Source organism: Meles meles, chromosome 19, assembly GCF_922984935.1.
Source record: "Meles meles chromosome 19, mMelMel3.1 paternal haplotype, whole genome shotgun sequence".
Lineage (NCBI taxonomy): Eukaryota > Metazoa > Chordata > Mammalia > Carnivora > Mustelidae > Meles > Meles meles.
In genome coordinates this window covers 42,167,288-42,188,761 of record NC_060084.1, presented here as the reverse complement: position 1 = coordinate 42,188,761, position 21,474 = coordinate 42,167,288, and the positions used below count along the sequence as shown (strand labels likewise).

The 21,474-nt window shown below is 55.6% G+C and overlaps 1 protein-coding gene across 2 annotated transcripts; it reads right to left on the bottom strand.

The window, feature by feature from the left end:
* Positions 1 to 4,883: 4,883 nt before the first annotated feature.
* Positions 4,884 to 21,367, bottom strand: HPN (hepsin). 2 transcript variants are annotated; one of them, XM_045988792.1, is made up of 13 exons: positions 21,207 to 21,367; positions 20,557 to 20,626; positions 15,501 to 15,602; positions 15,374 to 15,415; positions 10,151 to 10,280; positions 9,952 to 10,074; positions 9,798 to 9,838; positions 9,174 to 9,339; positions 8,879 to 9,069; positions 6,127 to 6,222; positions 5,784 to 5,956; positions 5,437 to 5,601; positions 4,884 to 5,233 (listed from the first exon to the last, which is right to left on the bottom strand). In XM_045988792.1, the coding sequence occupies exons 2-13, from the start codon at positions 20,570 to 20,572 to the stop codon at positions 5,195 to 5,197; spliced, it is 1,284 nt and encodes a 427-aa protein (XP_045844748.1). In that variant the 5' UTR covers positions 20,573 to 20,626; positions 21,207 to 21,367; the 3' UTR covers positions 4,884 to 5,194. The 2 variants fall into 2 exon arrangements, with proteins under 2 accessions (XP_045844748.1, XP_045844749.1); XM_045988793.1 differs by having other exon boundaries at positions 5,784 to 5,926; positions 21,207 to 21,366.
* Positions 21,368 to 21,474: the final 107 nt, after the last annotated feature.

Sequence of the window (21,474 nt, the reverse complement as noted above, 5' to 3'; positions counted from 1 at the left end):
GAAATAAGGGACCAGCAAAGAGGGCTCCTGCCGTGCACCGGTGGAGATTGGTGAGGGCTGCCTTGGCTGAAGACATTCTGAGTTAGGCCAGGGGGACTCCATGGTCAATATGGGGATCCTCAGGGGACCTGGGTGGCTTCAGTGGGTTAAAACCTCTGCCTTCAGCTCAGGTCATGATCCCAGGGTCCGGGGATCGAGCCCCGCATCAGGCTCTCTGCTCAGCAGGGAGCCTGCTTCCCTCTCTCTCTCTGCCTGCCTCTCTGCCTAATTGTGATCTCTCTCTATCAAATAAATAAATAAAATCTTTAAAAAAATAAAGAGAAATTAAACATTAAAAAAATATGGGGAGGGGCGCCTGGGTGGCTCAGTGGGTTAAGCCTCTGCCTTCGGCTCAGGTCATGATCCCAGAGTCCTGGGATCGAGCCCCGCATCAGGCTCTCTGCCCCGCAGGGAGCCTGCTTCCTCCTCTCTCCCTGCCTGCCTCTTTGCCTACTCGTGATTTCTCTCTGTCAAATAAATAAAATATTAAAAAAAAATATGGGGATCCTCAGGGCACTGCACTGGGTCCCCAAACACAAGGGTTCATCTGGCCAAACCAGGTGCGAGAGAGGGGTGCCTACACCAGGCCCTGATGTGAGCGGGCCCCTCACCTTGCCCAACTCTGAGGAATCTCTGGTTGAGACTTCCAAGCTGCATTCCCAGAACACCCCCAGCATGGGAGCCGGGGAACCCCCTCTCCCAGCCCACTGAGAGCAGTGTCCAAGCCTGATCAGCAGAGAGGGGCTGGCAGTGGGAGACCCGGGCCCCTCTCCTGAGATGTTAAGTCACAGCCCCAGCTTCACTCCCTCAGATATGCCACCTGGAGCAGATTACATGGCCCCCTGCAGGACATCCCACCCCACAGCCCTCTCCTCCTGGCTTGTATGAGGACTAAAACAGCATTTCCCGGAGTGTGGCTGGCTGGTGGGCTGCCGGTGCAGGAATTCCGGGAGCACCTAGGAGGGAATGAGGACGCACTGGGTATTATTTTACTCCTGTTTGTTTATCTAATATTTGTGGGGCTTTTTTTTTTTAAAGATTTTATTTGTTTGAGAAAGAGCACAAGTGGGAGAAGGGGCAGGGGCAGAGGCAGAGGCAGAGGGAGAAGCAGGCTCTCCATTGAGCAGGAAGCCCAAAATGTGCCTCGACCCCCAGGACCCCAGGATTACGACCTGAGCCGAAGGTAGACACTTAACCAACTGAGCCACCCAGGTGCCCCCTAATATTTTTTATTTCTACTTAAAAAAATATGCCACTGCCACATGAAATCTTCAGTTTTTGAAAGAGTGTTAAAGTCAAGGCTAGGTTGAGAAAAGAGAAACACAAAAAGAAAGAGAAGCAGAAAGAAATGATCTAAATAAAATAATAATATAAGTGGGACCAGTGGTATTTGTTCCTGGTCTGTCCCCCACACCCCGCCCACACACAAGACAACCCCATAAGAGCAGGGATTTCATCTGACTTGTCTCCAGTTGTGTCCCTAGTGCTTGGAACAGAGCTCACTTGGCACATAATAGGTGCTCAATAAATACGAGTTCAATGAATAGTAAAAATTAAGAAAACCACACTCAAGTGTCTGACTTGGAATAAATAATGGAATAACACACATAACATTCTCAGCAGCGCCCAGCACAGAAGTACTAAACAACATTCATACCCTTATTTTGATGAAAATGATTATTATTTACAGGCAACAAAGAAGCACACTGGCCAGATGCTGACCAGCATTAAAATCCAGACAAGCCCAAAGCTGAGTATCACCATCCAAGGATCTTGAAACATAAAAACAGATCTGAAAACATCTTAAACATTTATTACTGTCACAATCTTTTTATCCACAATCACAGCAGGCAAGTCTTTCAGGTCGAACACTTTAGTGAGGGACAAGGTCTCCACTTGGCTACCGGCCAACCTGCTCCTACAGTCCATGAGTTTCTGTGGCGGTTCTAAAACACGACCCCGAATTTTTTCAACGGATTGAGAGGGGGGTCTGTCTCTCTCTGCTCTTCTGAGTCTGGGCAGGTTTGTGACAACTTCAAACAACTGAATAGAGCAGAAGGGAGGCTGGGGTGTAAGAGGCAGTGTTTACAGAAATGCTCACTGAGGAACCTGAGAACCCTAAGATGTTCCAATGTCCTGAGGCAGCCGTGCTCAGAGGCTGGTGGGCTGGTACTGGAGCCCAGTCCAGACATGCGGGTAAAGCAGCTTCCCTACTCCTGTCTCTGTCCACCAAATCCCTCCATCCTTGAGATCTTTGAGACCGTGACATCACCAACCAGAGCCAAGCAGTCCCTGCTGCTCCCGTTTGACTTTCTGAGCCATGGAATCCATGAGCATTCTAAGATGGTCACTATTTCACGCCACTAAGTTTGGGCTGGTTTGTTATGTGGCGAGGGAACGAGAGCCGCTGCCCACGTGATACCGCAGGATTTAAATACTGTTACTTTTCTGCAGAAACGAAAATCCATTCCCTGCTTGCACCACTCCTTGAACGTTCACAGTAATTATTTCTGATCGTCACAATCACTGTTAATCACGGTGGCATTTTCCTTGTAAGATAACTATTGTGAAAGACTGTGCGTTGCTCCTTCCGCTTGACTGGGAGGATGCCAGCCGAGGAACCACGTGCGAGTCTTTCCATTCCAACTTACATCCGGCAGGCTTTTCTATATTTGCAAGTGAATATTCAGCACATAGAAGCACTGACTGTGGATGCAAAGTCTTGCTTGAGCTCCTGATATGGTTACACTGGGTGGACCGGATTCTTCTGGCTCAGAGATGCCTACCAGTGACATGGAAGTGAAGAATATGGATGGTCAACTTTTCTGAAGACCAAGATCCCAGCAGAACTTCAAGACAACCCTATGTTTTTTAAAAAGATTTCATTTATTTATCTGACACAGAGAGAGATCACAAGTAGGCAGAGCGGCGGGCAGAGAGGAGGAGGGAAGCAGGCTCCCCACTGAGCAGAGAGCCCAATGCGGGGCTCAATCCCAGGACCCTGAGATCATGACCTGAGCCGAAGGCAGAGTCTCAACCCACTGAGCCACTCAGGTGCCCCAAGACAACCCTGAATTGTCGTCATGGTTCTAATAGCCATGTGGCTCCTTGGGGAGGAGGGGGTCAAGGTTGGTGGGGGCAGGAGGAGAAACTGAGGCTCACCAATCCCTGGCAAACACAGGAAGCTGGTAGATGGCTGTTGAGTAAATCAAGGTTTCCCTAATTAACTCCCAACCTCCAAGACAGCAATAATGGTGGCGGATGCCAGAGTGGCCTCCTGGTCGACCTCTTTCCAGTGGACCTGCTATTGGCTTTTAATGCCCAAAACATCTACTAGATCCCCTAGAATAGGACTGCTTCCCCTCAGTTCCCCAGGGCAGGCCATGCCCCCTTTTGTCCCCTGCAGAGCTGGGTCAGGTCTGCTCAGAGCACGCCCTCCTCCCAGGGAAAGTTGTGTCCCCCTATCCCCTCCAGGACACGGTTGTATCTACTCAGGAGCCCCCACCCTGGAGCCATGTCCTCTCTGGATCCCTGAGCTTCATAAAACACAGGCGCCGTTCATTTTTCAGCTAATTACAAAATTCTAACAAAACAATGTGTGAGCCAAGTCTCAAATGAACATCTCCAATAGGATGGGTCAGACAGCACAGCCCCGTGCAGACGTTTGGGAAATCTGCCTGGATCTTGCAGATGAGACTGGGGGGAGGTGGTGGGCAGGGGGGGGGTGGGGAGCTGGGGTGCTCTGGAAGGAAAAAGCTATGGTGGGGTTCAGCTACGCTAAGGGTTTGGTATCCAAGGACTGAAGCTTGGAACTTCTTCCAAATGGTCAGTCGGCTGTTAGTCAAAGGCACTTGCCTGCGTCTATGTTCCAGGAAACTGCTTAGGAGCATGCAAGTGATGGGCAACACACTATAATTTTTTATCACCGGAAGTCATGGGAAACAGGCTCCGGTGAGAATTTTCCCCGCAGACCAGCTGGGTTTCAGCAACACGTGGACAATTAGGGCAGAAAATGCTCAATTTCTCACAGTTTAGGGGCAGCAGCACCCCCTGGTGGCAAACACAGGAAACACCCGTGGTGGCTGTCAAGCCTCCGTGAGATGGGCAGATGCTCTAGGGAACAGAGTGGGTCCCAGAAGAAGCTGGGACCTAACCTCCAGCCCAGATGAAGGAAGGGGCAAGGGTCTCAGGGCCTGGGACTCCTGTCTCTACCCTGCAGCGCCCAGTTTCTTGTGTTGGCCTATGGGGAATATCTTTTTTCCCTCCCCTGGGCATCTACATAGCTTTTGTAAGAAAAAGCACTCCATTTTCCTTTGGGGAGCTCCCTACACTGAAGTCATATAGTTCTTGAGAGTCAAACCCCTGACTCACGCATCACACATCGTGATTTGTTGAGGGGTGAGCATATAACACAAATCTGTCCAGGGAGAACCAGGCCTGGGCCTTTCTTGCTGTAGCTATTGGGAGGAAAGGATTTTCTTTTCACTGGGGCTGCTCAGTGGTCCATGGCATATCAGCCTAGCATCTGGGTAGGTGGGGGACATCTCTGTCTCTGGTTGTAGGGTAGGCTTCTTGTAAATAAAGCTTCTCTCCATACAAAAGCAGATTTTGGAGCAGAAACGAGGCAGTCCTGATGAAAAATATTTGAGCAGCTGGATCCAGCAGTACCTGAAGCCACTTGCTCCAGGGCATTTTTAGTTAAGTGAACCAATTAATTTTTTTTTCTCTTAAGCCAATGGGAATTGGAGGATAATGCTCCCTGCCTGATTTGTATCAGTCCCTAATTTCTCCCTTCCCTCCCGGACAAATGTCCTCATTGCTATTTACACTTGCAAACTCAGAGGCCATGTTAATCAAAACCATCTTTATTATTTAAAGAGCATCCTGTCATCACGGGCACCTATGGGGGTCCCCAGATGGCAGAACAATATTTACATGGGGGTCAGGAGGGTGAGGCTCGGGTGTTCCCAGGGCTGAGTGGGCCCGCCACTGTGGAAGAGAGGAGCCTGGAGGGAGGGTATCCTTGGACCTGTGGGCTCAGCCCAAGAAGAAAAACGTCCCATTCCGGGCCCAGGGTGAACCCCACCAGGTGGGGCTGGAGCCACCTAGGTGAACTTGGGCCCTGGAGGCGTGCGCATCAAGGAGAAGTCACAGGTCAGAGCTGGGTCACCATGCCGCTGGCTTCGGAGTGAGTCTGAAGAAAGATAACTGGGGGCTTCTGAGGTCTGAGAGGCTTCCCCAGTCCCACAGCTAACCTCCCCTCCCCACAAGCCCTTGGAAATCTATCCATCCCCTGGCCTGAGCACAGGTTTCTAGAAAACCCCTGCCTCCTACCCCTTCCCCATTAGAGTCCCAAACACTCCCGCCCAATGGCCCCCATCTGGGTCCAACGTTCACCTTTATGGCCTGGAAGATCCACTCCCGGAAGTCACTGACTTTGGTGTAGACACCTGGCTTCTGGGCCAGGGCACAGCCCGTGCCCCAGCTCACGATGCCACACAGCCGCCAGCGTGGCGTCCGAGAGATGCTGTCCTCACACACGAAGGGGCCGCCGCTGTCACCCTGGTGGGGGCAGGGGAGGCCTGGCTGGAAGCCAAGAGGGCATCCAGGAGGCCCTCTGGGATGGCCAGGGGCTGTGGTCACAGAGCCCTGTGGCCCAGAGAGAGGGACCCCGGCCACCCACTGCCCTATGTGTCCATCCCTGGAGTGGCAGGGGCTCGGGGCCACCGCGCACAGTCCCTCACCTGGCAGGCATCAATGCCGCCCTCAGGGAAGCCGGCACAGAACATCTTGGGCTTGATCTGGTTCGCGTAGAAGTCGGGGCCATTGCAGACCTCATTGCTGATTATGGGGACTCGGGCCTCCTGGAGTACCCCAGCCTGTTGGCCTGGGGGTGTGCGGGCAAGGCTGGCCGAGGCTGGGGAACAGGCACGGCCCCCTTCCCTCCTGCTGCGCCCCCCACCCCAGGCTCTTCAGTGTCCCAGGGCCCCAGAGCCAAGAAGCATTTGCCTTTCCAGCCAGCTTGCCTTTCCCCAGCCCACTTCCATCTCCCCCTTGGTGGCTCTGCAGGCAGAAGACGGGACTCACCGTAGTACTGCGTGTTACCCCAGCCAGTCACAGTACAGATCTTGCCGTGCACCAGGGCCTGGCCAGCAGCCGGGAGGCACACGGGCTGGATGTATTCTGTGAGAGACCAGGCAGTTCAGCCCCTGCGGGCCTGCCCTGCCTGGGACAAAGTATCTGTCCCCAGCCTCAAGGGCCCCGACACACCGTCTCCTCTGTTCTTTTAAAACAAGGACAGCAGAAGCTGCCTCCCCTGAGAGCCCACCAGGGTCAATGTCGTCCTGCCTCACTTCTTCCAAAGTCCTGCCAGTCCAGAGAGCGAAGGGCTAATATTAGCCCATTTCCAGAGGAGGGAGATGAAGCTGAGTCACTTGTCTGAGGTCTCGTAACGAGGCAATGACAGAGCTAGAATTTGAACCCACGTTGGCCTGGTTCCCAAGCTCTGCATTCTTAACAGTGGCCCACAGGCTGCCCCCACCCCGCCCTCCCCCAAGAAGGTGCCTTTGTGAGAAACAGAAGAAGGCCTCCCTATCTTTAGGTACTTGACTTCCATCTGCCAGAAGATCATTATACTCGGTACACAGATCTACACCAGCAACAGTGAGAATAGTGCTCCTAAGATGTGATGTCCTTGTGCAGTGCACAACCCACACCATAGATCCTGGCAGCTCTGTCTATGGCCTGCCTGCTAGAGACTTCACAGGCCTATCATCAGGGCTCCCAGGTATAAAATGGACAGAATAATTGTCTCCCTTAGAGGTTGTGGTGAGTAACCAGTGAAGCCCTTAGCAGCATGCTTGACAAATAGGAAATGCTCACATAACTATTAATAGTAATAAACAATGACAATAGCAATGACTTCTCACGGTAACTGAGTGCTCACTGTGTGCCGGCATCACTCTAAGCTTTGTACTCATATTACCCTTCCTTTTTAAAGATTTTATTTATTTGAGAGAGAGCAAGAGAGGGAGCCTGAGGGAGGGGAGGGGCAGAAGAAGTAGGCTCCCCTCTCAGTGGGGAGCCTGACATGAGGCTCTATCCCAGGACCCCAGGATCATGACCTGAGCTGAAGGCAGACACTTAACCGACTGAGCCACCCAGGCGCCCCTCATATTACCCTTTTAATCATCTTGATATCCCTAGGAAGTCATTTAATGGATCAGGGAAACTGAGGCACAGAAAGGTGAAGCCAAGATCACATGGCTGGCAAGTACCCCAATCTGATCCAAACCATATGCTCTTACCCTCTCAGCCATGTGTCTCCCAGCCAAGTGGCTCCCACCCCACCCCTCCATGCTTCCATGGACCCTTTCCTATGTCACTATTTGCAGCCCTTCCCTCCCTAAAGACAAGAGTTTGTTTAATTAAAAAAAAAAATGTGTATCATCCCCTTTGATGGAAAACCAGGAACACGGACCATTCAAAAGAAAATAACCATGAAAAGAAGTAGAATGCAAGCCACAGAACAGACCTGGCAGCAAAGCCTGTGGGCTAAAGCACAGACTCCCGCACCAGGTGGCCTCGACCCAAATCTTTGCCATTTTCCAGCTGCAGGACCTCAGAGCCACTCTGCGTGGGGACCTTCCCCCATGTGGGAAAACAGGATCCTACCAGGATCTGCCCTCCTAGGGCTGCTGTCAGAGCTAAATGCACACAGGCTGGGGACATGCTGAGAACAGGACCAGGCATGCAGGCGGTGAGCTGTGAGTGTTGACACTACAACATCATCGCGGGGATAGTATTTTATGGTACTTTTTCGCTATTGCTATACTCTTGCCTGCTAAAGGCTCATCTACACCCTCTTAGAGGACTTCATCAGCACTGTTTTTATGAATATTGTTGTCATGCCGTGGCCTGCAGAGAGTACAGGCTCTCAATCCACCGGCATGTGGTGGAGAAACGCTAAGGACAGCCGAGCCTCCAAGGGAGTCTTTCTCCGCGAGAGCAGGGAAAACACTCTGGAAAACTGCAGAGGGAATAACTTCTGATTCCCTCTCGGGTTCATTAACAGCTTTTAAAAGTTTTCTTCATTGCACTTCACTGTATTTTTTGGCAACAGCTTTTCTGAGACGGAATTCACACACCACACAGTTCACCCCCTCCGAGCGGACTAGTCAGTGCGTTTTAAGGGGTCCACGGAGAGAGTTTAGTTGCGTGCCTGGCCATAGGAAGGTGCCACCATCACCACCAATGATTTGAGGACATTTGGATCACCCCCAAAAAGAAAGCCTGTCTTCTCTGCTTGTCACCTCCCAATCTCCCTGTCCCTGTCCTCCTCCCCACCTCACACCACCCCTACTCCCCCAGCAACCACCTTCTCTCTCCCCTGTGCTGCCTCTTCTGGACATTTCCTGTAAATGGAATCGCCCAGTGGCCTCTTGTGTCTGACTTCTTTGGTTTAGCACAATGCTTTCAAAGTTGATCTGTTCTGTCACACGTCAGTGCCCCATCGTTCCCTCTTAAGGCCAAATACTACTCTATGGTAGAGATCTACCTCATTTAGTCTCTCCCTGTGTCCAATAAACATCTGGACTGCCTCCATCTTTTGACGGTCGCGGACAGAGCTGCCACGAACGCCGGGGTCTAAGATCTTACACGCACCGCGTTTTCCTTTCCTCTGGGCATGTAGCCCCAGGCGAATCCGCTGCGGCAAATGGTAACTCCGTGTTCCACTCCCCTCGAGATTGGTTTCCTGATCACCGCGGATTCCTATGACTCGGTCCTCTGTCCTTCCTGCCTCTGGAGTCCCCAGGCCCAGGCGCATCCCCAGACTTACCTGTGAGGGGCAGGGGGCTGGACAGGTGGACCAGGGCAATGTCATTGCTGTTTTCCTCACTGTTGGGGTCTCGAAAGGGGAGGTAGGCCCCGTGGTAAATGACTGCCTGCACCCCCAGCTGCAGGCCATGGGGGGAGGCCTGGGCCACGGCGCCGGCAAACACTCGCCACTGAGACAGGACCCGGTTCCGCCTACCAGGGAATAGGAGAGGAGGGAGGCAGCTTCCCCTGGGCACAGCCTCTCCCACCTCGCCTCTCCCCTGCCTCTCCCGCTTGGGGCTGTGCAGGACACTCACTCAGGGAAGCAGTGGGCAGCTGTCAGCACCCAGTCCCCAGAGAGCAGGGACCCTCCGCAGAGGTGTGCCCCATCGTAACGAAGACTGACTTGCCATGGCCACTTGCCCAGGCTGGTATCTTGGCCTCCCACGATGCGATCCACAGGCAGCTTCCTTCGGCCACAGTCTGTGGGAGAAGAAGAGTCAGGGGCCGCAGGAGGGTCTGAGCCTGGAAACTTCAGGACATAGCCCCATCCCTGGGGACCTATAGGAACATGGCCCTGCTTTGGGGGACTGAGGGGACACGGACCTGCCACCCTGGGAGAGTCCGAGGACACAGCTCCATCCTCATCGGATCTAAGAAGATATGGCCAGTGGGAAGGGGGAGGGTGTCTGATGGGATGAGACCCTGACCTGAGGAGTCTGCGGGAACATGGGCCCACCCTAGGGGAGTGAGGAGACAGAATCCCATCCCTGGGATCCTATGGTGACATGGCCACGCCACCTAGGGGTGTCCTAGAGGACACACAGCTCCACGCTTGTGGGATAAGAAGAGTGTATATTTGGGGGGACGGTGTCTGATGGGACATGGCTCTGCCCTGGGGGGGCGTCTCAGGGAGAGGGTTCTGAGTTTCAGGGTCTCACCTTGGCACACAGTAGCCAGGAAACGGCCCCTGGGACAGTCACTGTGACAGAAAGATCCGGGCAGGGGCAGAAACAAAAGGGTCGGCCAGTTAAGACAGGAGAAAGGGTCCCAAGGGTGGGTGGGATGGGCGCCCCAGCCCGTGGCCCTCCTCACCACACAGAGATGACCTCGAGCAGCCTCCCGGCCAGCGGCAGCCTCCCCTCGTCCACGCAAAAGAAGCCTGACGTGCTGTTGGCGCCCGCGGTCCGCACGTCCAGCTCCGAGTGGCTCAGGGCCCTGGGCAGGCAGGGGTCAGGCCTGCTCCTCCCGCCCCGCCCCACCCCGCCCGGCCACCCTCGGGGCTGCCCGGTACCTAAGGAAGCCCATCTCCTCGCAGCCCAGGCCCGCCACCCTGGCGTTGGAGCGCGAGGAGCACAGCAGCCGCCACGTGCCCTCCGTGTCGTCGAACACCATGAGTCGGGCGTCTGCCGGGCTGACCTGCACTGCAGGGCGACACGACGGCAGCCTGGGTCACCTCCCCGCCACGCCGCCCCCCACCCAGCCCGGCCCCACGGAGCTCCAGGTCAGAGTCCCACAGGGGCCGATAGGAGCTTGGGGCGCACCTGCGGGCGGAACCCTGGGTCCTGCCTGTCACCTCCCGCTAACTACAATGGCTGCGCATGCGCCGCACATCTGGCCCTTTGCTCGGACATCAGACATCTGGGAGGAGGGAAGCGGTTTCAACCACGCTGCCAAGAGCATGGCGTGGGGAAAAACAAGCCATGTGGGGAAAAACAAGTCAACGTGGAGGAAAGCCAGGGGATGTCTACCCCTCGATGGTGGGAGACCCAAGAGACCCCCAAAACGGTTGGATAAGTGAATTGTTTCCCTTGTTGTTTAACCAGTTTTCTCCTTTTGTCTTATGCAGCCAAAGACCCTTGACTAACACCTCAAATGGCCAAAATACTTAGATACCTAGTCTTCATTTTGTTGTTGTTGTTGTTGTTTTAAATCTTTTTAAATTTTTTGGTAGATACCTAGTCTTTAAAAAAGAAAGAGGAAAAAAAGGAAAGAAAAGCTATCTTTTCTGCAGGACTTGTCCTAGCCTTGAATGTACTAAAGTGCAATTCTCCGAGCTGAGCATGAGGTATTCATTTATTCACTGGCTCACTCGTTCATTCATTCATGGGATAATAAGCGTTCACTAGACGTATACCCCATACCCAGCCCTGCGGGTGGGTGATGCTGGAGGCATGAAGATGGCCAAGACAGCCCTGGGCTGTGCCCTCACCAAGCCAAAGTCTAGGACTGGGGGAGACAGACAGCAATAAAACAAAGTCACTCAACCAAACACATTATCGCAAACTATTGAGAAGAGGTTGGGTGCAGATCCAGGAAGGCTGGAGAGCACTGAGGGCTTCCTCGCGTCTGGGGCTGGTTGTGTTGAAAACTGCCGGTCCTCTTAGCCCGTCCCAGGCTGCTCCCCACGCGTGGCCAGAGGACCGTCTCCCGCACCTAAGCCAGGTCAGTCCTCAGGTGTATTTATCTATATATACTACACCGGCTGGGCAAGGCTCTATTTTGGGCAGTGAAACAAATTGTCACGGCATAAACAAATCAGACAAAATCCCTGCTCGGGGGAACTCCAGAACCTGTAGGTGAGATGGGTAACGAAAGGGACAAGCAAGCAAAATAGACCGTGCGTGTCACAAAATGAGGGGCTGGGGAGACAAAGCCAGCCTGACTGAGGCAGGGGCATCCTGGCGCGTGGGGAGAGCTTGCCGTTTTCCACAGGCGGGCAGGGAAAGCTTCACGGAGAAACTGGGGTGCGAACATAGATCTGAAGGAGGGGGGCGAGTCGCGAAGGTAGGTGAGGGAACAGAGAACTAGGCCACAGGAACTGCAAGCGCAGAGATCCCAAGGCTGGTGCAGGCAGGGTGGCGGGGGGGGGGGTGGGGGGGGGGGTGGGGGGAGGCACTGAAGGAGGGTAGAGGGGAGGGAGGGAGCGAGGGGCAGATGAGCTGGGAGGCAGGCCAGGCTCACGGGAGGACTTTGCTTCTCCAGGGAGAAAGGCGCAGCCACAGCCTGGGGAGGCTGAGCTAGCAGCCCCCTGACCTGACTCAGGTTCCCCCGTGAACCTGCTCCTAGGTGTGAGCCAGGAGCAGACTGCAGGGGGGCTCCCCAGGAGCAGGGAGGGGGGGTTTCTGCTACAGAATCCAGGCAGGGGAGGATGGAGGCCCAGCGAGGGCAGGGTCCATGGGGAGAAGCATTGAGATTCTGGAGAGATTTTGTGAGTGGAGCTGACCGGGTTTGCTGACAGACTGTGAAGGAAAGAGAGGGGTTAAGGACAACTCCAAGGCATCTGGCCTGGGCCCTAGAAGGATGCAGCTGCCCTGGGCCAGGATGGGGGAGGGGCAGGGGGAGCAGATCTGGGGAAAGGCCAGCTGGAACCCCCTCGGTCCTATTCTCCTGAGCCTTGTGCATTGCTGGCGCCCGATAGCACATTCTAGGAAACCAAATCGAGGGCAAACTCAATTTGGCCTCATCCGAGCTGAGGGGATCTGAACAAGGGAGGCAGGAGTTCCAGACCCAGTTCTAGAGAACCCTGTCTGCTGAGAACCTGCCATGTGCCCAGCATTATGCCTCACATCCTCCCTGCCCACCAACAGCAGGACCTCGTCACGCCACTCCAAGGCCACAAAGATCATCCCCCTTCTGATCAGAGGAGGAAAATGAAGCTTGGAGAGGTGGGGCGCCTTGCCCAATATCACGGAGTGAGAAGCAGAGAGGACTTGCATTCGGGCCTGCGTGACTCCAAACCCCAAGTTCTGGACGTGTGCCCGCACAGCCTCTCCAGTGACTCCCTTATCCACAGCGGTCACCGATCGCTTCCCGGCTGCCTCGCTGCAGTCACGGCCCCCTGCTCTGGGGTGGGGGATTGGCAATGTCGGTGCCTCTGCTAGATGGCACCTCCCACCCCTAAGGCTTGAGTTTGAAACACCAGCTGGGGGTGAAAAGCTTCCAAGTGTTCCAGATAGGGTAAGGTTTTAGGAAAGAAAAGGATCACTTTAGGGATATCCGTCGGGGGAGAGAGAAGAAGGGAATGTCAAAGGCCCCCTCCGATTATTTTTAAAGCCATGTTCTGTACCACTGTTTCTCACTTTTCCACTCTTTATTCTTGCTGGTATTATTTGCAAAAAAAAAAAAAAAAAAAAAAAAAATGTGTTCTGGGTCATCTGGTTTTGCTTACTGAATTATCTGATATATTTAGAGGTGTGAAAATCCCAGGAAAATGAGGTGGGGATAGAGTTTGGGGGTTGTTTTCATCTATTTGTTTTGTAATTTCCCATCAGTTTTGGAAAACCTAAGTACAACTGAAGGGCAGGAGTGCTGGCCTTGGCGGGAGCGAGGTCTGAACCACAGCCTCGTTACTTTCCAGCTGGAGGCCAAGGACAAGTTAGTTCATCTCTGTGACTTGTCTTATGCATGTTCGCAAAGACCTCCTGAGCGACCCTATGGGCAGGACACCGTCTGGGGTGGCAAACCCAGGGCCCCCCATCCTCCTGAAATGCCCCAGAAGTCAAGTGTGGGGAGAATTTTACCCTGGACAATAGGCATGGCCGCAGGGTTGGGGGAGCATGGGGCCTGGGAGTGCGCGAAGGCCTCTCTCAGCAAAGTTAAAGCAGGGTGAGACCTCAAAGCCACATTTATCAAGTGGCTCAGAGCCAAGCACTGCATCGGCTCTCTTTGTCCCCCTTGGCTCCCCGCAGCTTATAGCTAAGGAGGTTGGGACTCAGGGCAGGAGTGGCCTGAGGCCCCAGAGCTCAGCAGAACCTCTAAACTGCTTCTAGGTGTGAGCAGGCAAGAGGTAGTAAGCCAAGACCGTGGTGGCCAGGAGGGTCCTTCGAGGGCATGAGAACGGCCCATAGGCTGGACCCTGGAGATGCCAGGTGCGTGCATGAGGTGAAGGCCGAAGAGGGGTCTGCCCCCTGGGAGCCCGGAGCCTGCAGAGGGCTGAGACTTTAGCCCAGTGTCCGTGGGGAGCTACGGAGCATTTTCTGGGGTGTGATCCCTCTGGCCTGCTGCTTCTTCAGTGTGTGGTCTTGGGCAAGTCAGTTCCCTTCACTGGGACTCAGCAAACCCCATCTGCGAAAGGGGGGGCGATGATGATGGGTCCAAGGTTACAGCGTGGGTGCGGCAGATGGTAGCTGTCGCTATAGTGAGTCACTTGGCTGTTTCTCGAGAAACAGCGGAGTGTAGTAATTCTGCACAGACAGATCGAGGCTGCCTGGGTTCAGATCCCAGAGCTGCCATTTCCTAGCTCTGAGACCTGTGGCAAGTCGCCGAGCCACGCCTCGGTCTCCCCATATTAAAATAGGCTTTTGTGAGGGTTAATGAATTGAAATCATAAAGCCCCAAGGCCTATGCCTGGCCCCTGTGAGTGGTTGCTAAGTGCTGGGATGGTGACCAGAGCTGATGTAGGCTTTCCCTCTCCGGATTTTCATTTCTCCTCTTAGCATGATCTGAGTCCTTTAGAGGATTAGATGAGGCTCCTGGGAGGGAAAAATACATCCCATCACCCAACTTCCCCTTTCTTCCTGCTGAGCTGGGCCATGGAACTGCAGCTGGAGGCTGGCACCCAGGAAAATTCATCCATTCATTCCCCATTTAGTTTCCACATCTATTATTAGTGTGGCCGTTCATTCTCAGCTGCCTGCAGACACAGCTCTGCCGGGCCTGTCTGAGAGCTAGCTATTCCTGGCCTCATCATCTCCCAGCTGTGTGTCCTCTCTGGTCTCACTTTTCACATCTGTAAATGGGGATCATAGCAGCAGCACCCCACCCTCACCCCTGGAGAATGAGAAGGGGTCACCAAATTCATACAGCACCTCACAAACGAGCTGTGACCCTGCCTCGTTGTAAAGAAACACATTTTTCTATTTTACGATGTAGCCCTGAACTTGTGCTTTCTGGAGCAAATCACTGCATTGCTCTGAGCCTCAGTTTCCCCCGCTGTCAAATGGAGAGAACAACAGCACAGCTCTCATGGAACCCAAACGAAAGATTAACAAAACTTTTCCGAGCTGAGAGAGATGCGCTGCGGTCTTTTCTAATCTAATCTTCTTCATGCTTTTCATTTTTTTATTTTTTAAAAGATCTTATTTATTTATTTGAGAGAGAATGAGAGAGAGCACAAGCAGGGGGAGCAGCAGAGGGAGAGGGAGAGGCAGGCTCCCCGCTGAGCAAGGAGCCCACGCAGGACTGGATCCCGGGACCCTGGGATCATGACCTGAGTGGAAGGCAGACACTTAACTGACTGAGCCACCCAGGCGCCCCTCTCCTTCATGCTTTTTAAGTGTGGTTTCCAACTCCCTAATTGGATTGCATGAGGCACTAACGGGTAATGCATTTAGAGTCTGGAAAGCACAAGACAAGGTGGAGGGCTTAGAACCGCCCCTGGTCTAGAGCAGGTGCTCAGTACCCGCGCTATCAACATCTCTGCACATGCTCACACAAGTCACCCAGAAATCTTTCCTTGAGCTCCCACCAGGTTTCCTCCAGGGATCCCCAGAGGGTCCCGGCCTGCTTTACTCACCTGGATACAGCGGCTCCTGATCACTCTTGAGTAGAAAGGTCACTGCAGAGAAGGCAGAGGTGAGGGCAGGCAGGCAGGGAGCTGCGGGGGGGACCGAGGAGGGGAGAGGCGCAGGGGGCACTCTCACCAATGGCCCAGGACGCTGCCCCGATGCCTGTCAGGAGCAGCAGGGTCCCTGCAGTGAGAGCTGCCACCTTGGGTCCGGAACAGCCTGGCACCGTCCGGCCACCTGCAACAGACACCACGCCGGGGCGGTTGCCAGGCCTGTCCTTCTCGCAACAGGGCCTGGGCACGGGGCCAGCTCTGCCCTGCCCCCCCCCCCCGGGGGGGCTAACAGGATGCTGGATCCTGCCTAGATCTGCCCTGGGCCAGGTTTCTCAGGACCCGCCCTCCCCTACAGTGTGGCCCACCAGATGTCCCCAGCATTCCGCTGGGAGGGGGCATGGCCAGGAGAGCTGCCACCTTTTCCACCCTCCCCCGGGGACTCCTGGCACTGCGGGCTCTCCCTCGCCAGTGAGGCTGCACTTCGCTATCTCCTTCTTTTCTTGAACCTGTCACTTCTGCTCCCTCTCTCAGAGGTCTTGGAGCCTCTTGGGGGCTGCAAGCCCTGACCTCGGCCCTTTTGGCTTCTCACTTCTCGGCTGTTTGGCACGTCCTTACGGCTCCATCCTTCTCGCTGCCCCAGTCCCTCTGTCCCTGGGCATCCCCCCCAAACCAGCCCTCTCCCTCAGTACCCAGATCTGAGGTTAAAAATGCCCCTGGAAGTTAAGAACCTACGTTTGAAAAGTTACTGGCCTCACTTAATAAATAGCAGTCTTAGCCCTCCCAACCCAGGAGCTTGGGCAAGTGGCCTCACAGCACTGAACCTCAGCTTTCTTGTCTGTTTACTGGGCATCCACCTAGCACTCACCTCTAAAAATAATACTTTAAAGTTCTCTAATCATAGTAGCCAAACTCTTATCGCAGGCTCATGCCCACCAAGCCCGCTGTCCTCCTTTTGGGGGAGGATTCCCATTTGTCAGACAGGGAACACTAAGGCTCGGGAAGTGCAGTGAGATGTGCGCGGGACTCAGCCAGCAGGGGGCAGTGGCGAGTCCTGGAACCCTGGGAGCATGGGGTACTGGGGCCCAAGACTATAAGCAAGAAGCCGTGCTCCCCTCCCGGCGCCATAATACCTGCCCGAGAGCAAGTTGTCAAGAAATGCTTTTACATCATTGGAGCTGTGTGCTCCTGGGCAATACCTTTCACCTTTCTGGGCTTCCTTGGTGGAAAGGAGCTTTGTTCACTCCTTGTTCTACTCTGGCACTGTTCTAGGCTCGGGAGACGCACCCCAAGACACATGAGAGGCTGGCTCTCATGGGGCCCACATTCTCATTTGTGTGAGACTGAGGGGAAAACATAAGCAAGTAAACAACTTGATCGCTGCCAGATGGTGGCAAAGTCTGTGAAGAAAGTAAGGCAGGTCAGGGCAGCTGGTGGCTTCTGTGGGGTGCTGAGGGGAGGCTCCCCCAAGAAGTGACCTTTGAGCTGAGACTTGAAGGCTGAAACCAGCCACGCAAAGATCCCAAGGAAGAGCCCCGTGGGCAGAGGGAACAGCATAGGCATTCTTGAGGCAAGAATAAGCATGATCTGTTCCAGAGAGAGACTCCAGATAGGGCCAGGATGGCATGAGTTCGGGGGAGGCAGGGACCTAGGCTGAGAGCAGCTGGGTAGGCCGGGTGGCCTGAGGGGAAAGGGGTTTTTATTCCTAGTGCAACAGGGGCTGTGGGGATTAAAAGCTAACCCCTTCGCTGGGGATTGTGGGAAGGCCAAAGAGGAAGGGCTCCCAAGAGTCTACAGCTCCGCCCGGGGTGTCCCTAGACTCTGCAGGACATCCCCAGGGAGGTGGGAGTCCCAGGTCCCCGACCTGTATCGTGGTCCTACAGCTGGTGGGCACAGGGCCAGACCAGCACCCAGAATGGAGCAGGGCGTAATCTGGGATCTTCCTGGGGCCGCCATTGTCCGGGTGTCTTAAGAATTTGAGAATGCCGCAGTTCCCATCAAGGCGAGGGAAAACAAACACACCCTCCTTCCAAAGAGGCCACAGGGGGCCAGGCCAACCCTGGCCTCCCGCCCGCCTGCCAGCCCTGTCCCCAGCCATCTTCCTGGTTCCGGTGGGAGGTCCTGGCTCCTGCAGCCATTAGGCTGGTCCTGGTCTCTTTGTTTTCAGGGGTGCCCGTCAGGGCTCTGGGCCACTCCAAGCCCAGCCCAGAGGCTTTGGTGCGTCTGTTGGGAAGGCAAGCATTACCACTCCGGGAGAAAGACCTCCTTCCACACCCTCTGAGTCAGGGGGCTTTGGGCAGCCCTCAAACAGGTGCCCTGGATAGGACAGCAAGTGTCCCCACTCTGGGTCCTCCAAGTGCGAGGTTGCCCTCACCTTAGGTCTTCAGCCCCCACCATCTGGCTGCTAAACCTTCACAGGCGACATCTTGGGCTCCTTGTCCCTGAAGTCCCGCTCAGGCATCAGCTCATGTCTCAGCCCTCAGTGTCCCCAACTCCAACTTCCCGAATCAAAGTCTTTCCTTTGGCCTCTGGGACACTGCATGCATCTGGTTTTCCACATCTCCAACCCTCTTCCTCCCTCTCCTGACCCTCCTCCAACTCCATGAAACCTGGAGTTCATAGGATGGGACGTGGCTTCCTCCCCCATTCCCCTGACTCCCAGGTCTGACTCACACACCTCTGCAACCTCAGTTTCCCTTTTCTGTCCTGCAGGTTCGTAGATGCCTCCCCCTCAGATCCTCTGGGTCTTTCACATCCCCCAGGTCCCATACTGGCCTCAACGTCCCCCTGAGTCCCCAGGTCCTGTATCAGAGGCCCTTATCCTCAGGACTGTCCCTCTTCTTCAGGACACCTCCTGCCCACACGGCTTGCCCTCCCCGAAGCCCGCAGGTCTCCTGAGCAGCTCCTGTTCACCCTCTCCTTCCCTGTACCCAGCCCCACCGAAGCCCTGGCTCAGCCTCCCCTCTGGTCAGCCTCCACGCGGAAGCTTGACGATCGTCCTAAGCACCAAATCCACCCTGCCCCTTCTTTACCTAGAAGCCTCCAGGACTTCCCAGTGTCCCCAGGACAGAGTCTAAGACCCCTCAGCCCTGTGATGCCAGCCTATCTAGGATGTAAGCATGGCTGTTAGAGGTTTGGGAGTCAGAACCTATGTTTCTCCAAATTCCCAGACAGCCTTATGGTTCATTATCAGGCCCCTGACAGAGCTTCCAACAAGCAACCAAACCCACAGAACTTGTAAAAACACAAGTCAGAATAAGAGCAACAAAGAATGACTACCAGCGCCATCTTGTGGAGACACCTGGCACTGCCGGGGCCTCAACGAGCCCTTCCCCTGCAACAGTCCCCAGGGACCGGCTCACTTCCCCCTCATCACTTTCCCAGCTCCACTTCCCACATGGCCTCCAGAAATACCTGAATTCTCCATGTGCCCCTGCACACCTGGCAGCTGGCTGCCCTTCCCTTTACTGGGTGCCCCCTACCTAGTCCCAAGTCACCCTGGGTGTCAACCTCCTCCAATTCCAAGTCCCCAGGGAGCCCCAAGAACCTTGTCTCCCGCACTCCGTGAACACAACCAGCTGGCAGCCCCCACATAGCCCTGTCCTGCACCTTCCTTCCAGCCTCACAGCAGGTGTTAATAAGGAAGGTGTCATTAGCGTCATCCCCGGTTCCCAGATGAGGAAAGGAGACCCAGAGAGGCACAGCCACCTACCCAGGGTCACCCAGCAAGTAAGCACAGCACCAGAACCTTTGCACGTCTGGGTCCAGGTTTGAGCACCGGCTCCAGCCCTGACAGCAGGACGCAGCCACGGGACCAGGCCAAGCTGCCTGGAAAATGCACCAGAGTCCACTCGGCCTCAGTTCTCTCTGTCCCCAGACCATCTCTGGCCATCCTTCTGGGCATGATCCGCTTTTCTCCCTGGTTCATCCTTGCGGCGGCCGGGGCTGGGGCCCTGGAGACTCCCTTCAGTCAGGTCCAGGACAAAAATCGTCCCGAAGGGTCCAGGCTCTGCCAGTCACTTGCTCTCCAAGGGCACAGTGCCCCCCCACCACCACCCCTGAACCACTGGGAGCCTCGGTTTGCTCGGGGGCCCTAGCTGCGTGGTCTGGGACTTGATTTGCTAACTGCTAGAGCCCAGGAGGCCAGTGATCCACACGGCTCATTTCAGCCAACACAACCAGCACTCCCGGCCTCTCATGCCCTTGAAACCCTCACATCACCCTGGCGGGGTGCAGTCACCCCAGCTCCGTTCTCCAGATGAACACTGAGGCCCAGAGAGGGTAAGCCCCTCCAGCTGACTCCCCAGCGGGGTGGAGGTTGAGAGGGAGACAAGCTGATTGGAGTTTGCCAAGGGCCCCTCAGGGCCAGCCACCCAGACAGCCGCTGGCTCCCATCATTCCTGGAGCGGTTTCTCTGCGCTGTCTCCTCTCCATCCATCCCAGCTGAGTCCAAAGTCCTCCCTCTGCTCTTTTGCCCACAATGCTAAGAGGTGGGAGGAATGTCTGGAATTGGTGGGGGTCTTGGGTCCCTGGGACACAGGCTGGCTGGCCTCGGTCATGATCGTGACGGCTCTGGTTCATGGCGTGTGTCTCAACGCGCTAAGCCCCACGCCAGTGCCTTGTGTGGGTTCCGTGCTCCCGGCAAACCCTGTGGGTCGCTAGGCAGGTAGCCTTAGGATCCATGCATGACCCAGGGTGGTGGGGGGAATGGAGCCCAGAGAAATGACGTCACTTGTGCAAGAGCACACAGCTAAAAAGTGGCGGAAGCAGATTTGAATACAGGCCTGTGTGTTCATCTCCAGAGTCTGTGTCCATAACCGTGATAGCTGGTCTTCCCACCTTAGCCCCAAGTGGGGTACAGGTCCAGGGTTAGCTAAGACATCACTGGGGTGTGAGGGGAAACTGAGGCAAGGAGCCAGGAAGGTCGTATGGTGTAGGCAGGAAGGCAGGTGGTGGCAGAGCCCCACGAAAAATTTGGTTAATAGTTAATCGGGTGGAGGAGACTTCAGAAGGGGGTGGGGATGCACTCAGGAGGGGCGCCAGAGAGAGGGGGCTCTGAGGGGGCGGAGGGTTGGGAGTGGAGCACAGAGGGAGGGGCCCAGGCCAAGCCAAAGTGGGGACTCCAGGAAAAGGAGACTCACCCTCCTTCTCCGCCATGTCACGGACTCTTGTTAATGATTCCCCGGCTGACCTCCCGGGCCGGGGTGGGACCTGTGGGGAGATGAACAGAGAGGCAGGGCCTGGGGGAGCAGAGCCCAGCCCCGGTGCCCCCAGTCCCAGGCGCCCATCCAGGGAGGCTGGACGGACTGGGCCCTGGCCAGAGCACGCCGTGATCACGGACGCAGATCAGGCTGGGTTCAAGGATGGGGTCAGTGTCTGACCAGCAGCCAGAGGACTCCTGGATTTGCAGGGGTGGGGGCCCCTTGCCTGGGCCTCGGAGAGGAGGAGACCGAGGGTCTGAACTCCCAGCTCTGAGGGAGCAGAGACACCTGGGGGCCTGAACTGAACTCCTGGGTCCTGGGGAAGGAAGGATTTGGGGGCTCAGAACAACTGGGTATGTGGGAGGAGGGGCAGAGGGGCCCAGACTCCTGGGTCTGAGGGAAGAGGAGACCCAGGACCCAATCTCTGAGTCTGAGCGGGAGGCAGCTGGAGCTCCGAGGTCCTTGGAGAGACGTCTGAGAGCCCACTCTTGGGGTCCCCGGGAACCCCACTATTGGGAGGTGGGCATTAGCTTGTGTGGGGACGAGGGCACCCATGCCATGGGCCTGGAACTGAGGGCCCTGGTCCTTACCCTGGGGTCCGGCAGGTGGGGCCGCAGCTGAGAGATGGTGCCCTCTTCGGGTCAGTCTCCGGGCCTGGGCAGGAGCATGGTGGCCCACGGCAGCGGTGGCCCGGAGGCAGAGGCAGCGGCGTGGGGCCTGCTAGGCCTGGCTGCCTCACCTGAGGAGGAGGGGGCCGGGCGGGAGGCGGGGGAAGGGGCGGGGAGGGGCAGGGCAAAGGGATTGGCAGCGCTGGAGGCCACCTGGCAGGCGGGGCAGGGTTTGCAAGGGCTGGACCTG

Bases quoted from the DNA above. Each gene is read 5' to 3' on its own strand.
- HPN (XM_045988792.1), bottom strand. The intron at 15,416-15,500 runs GTGAGAGTGCCC...CCTTCTCTGCAG, and splicing joins GGCAGCGTCCTGGGCCATTG to TGACCTTTCTACTCAAGAGT. The intron at 9,839-9,951 runs GTGAGGAGGGCC...TTTCTGTCACAG, and splicing joins CTCGAGGTCATCTCTGTGTG to TGACTGTCCCAGGGGCCGTT.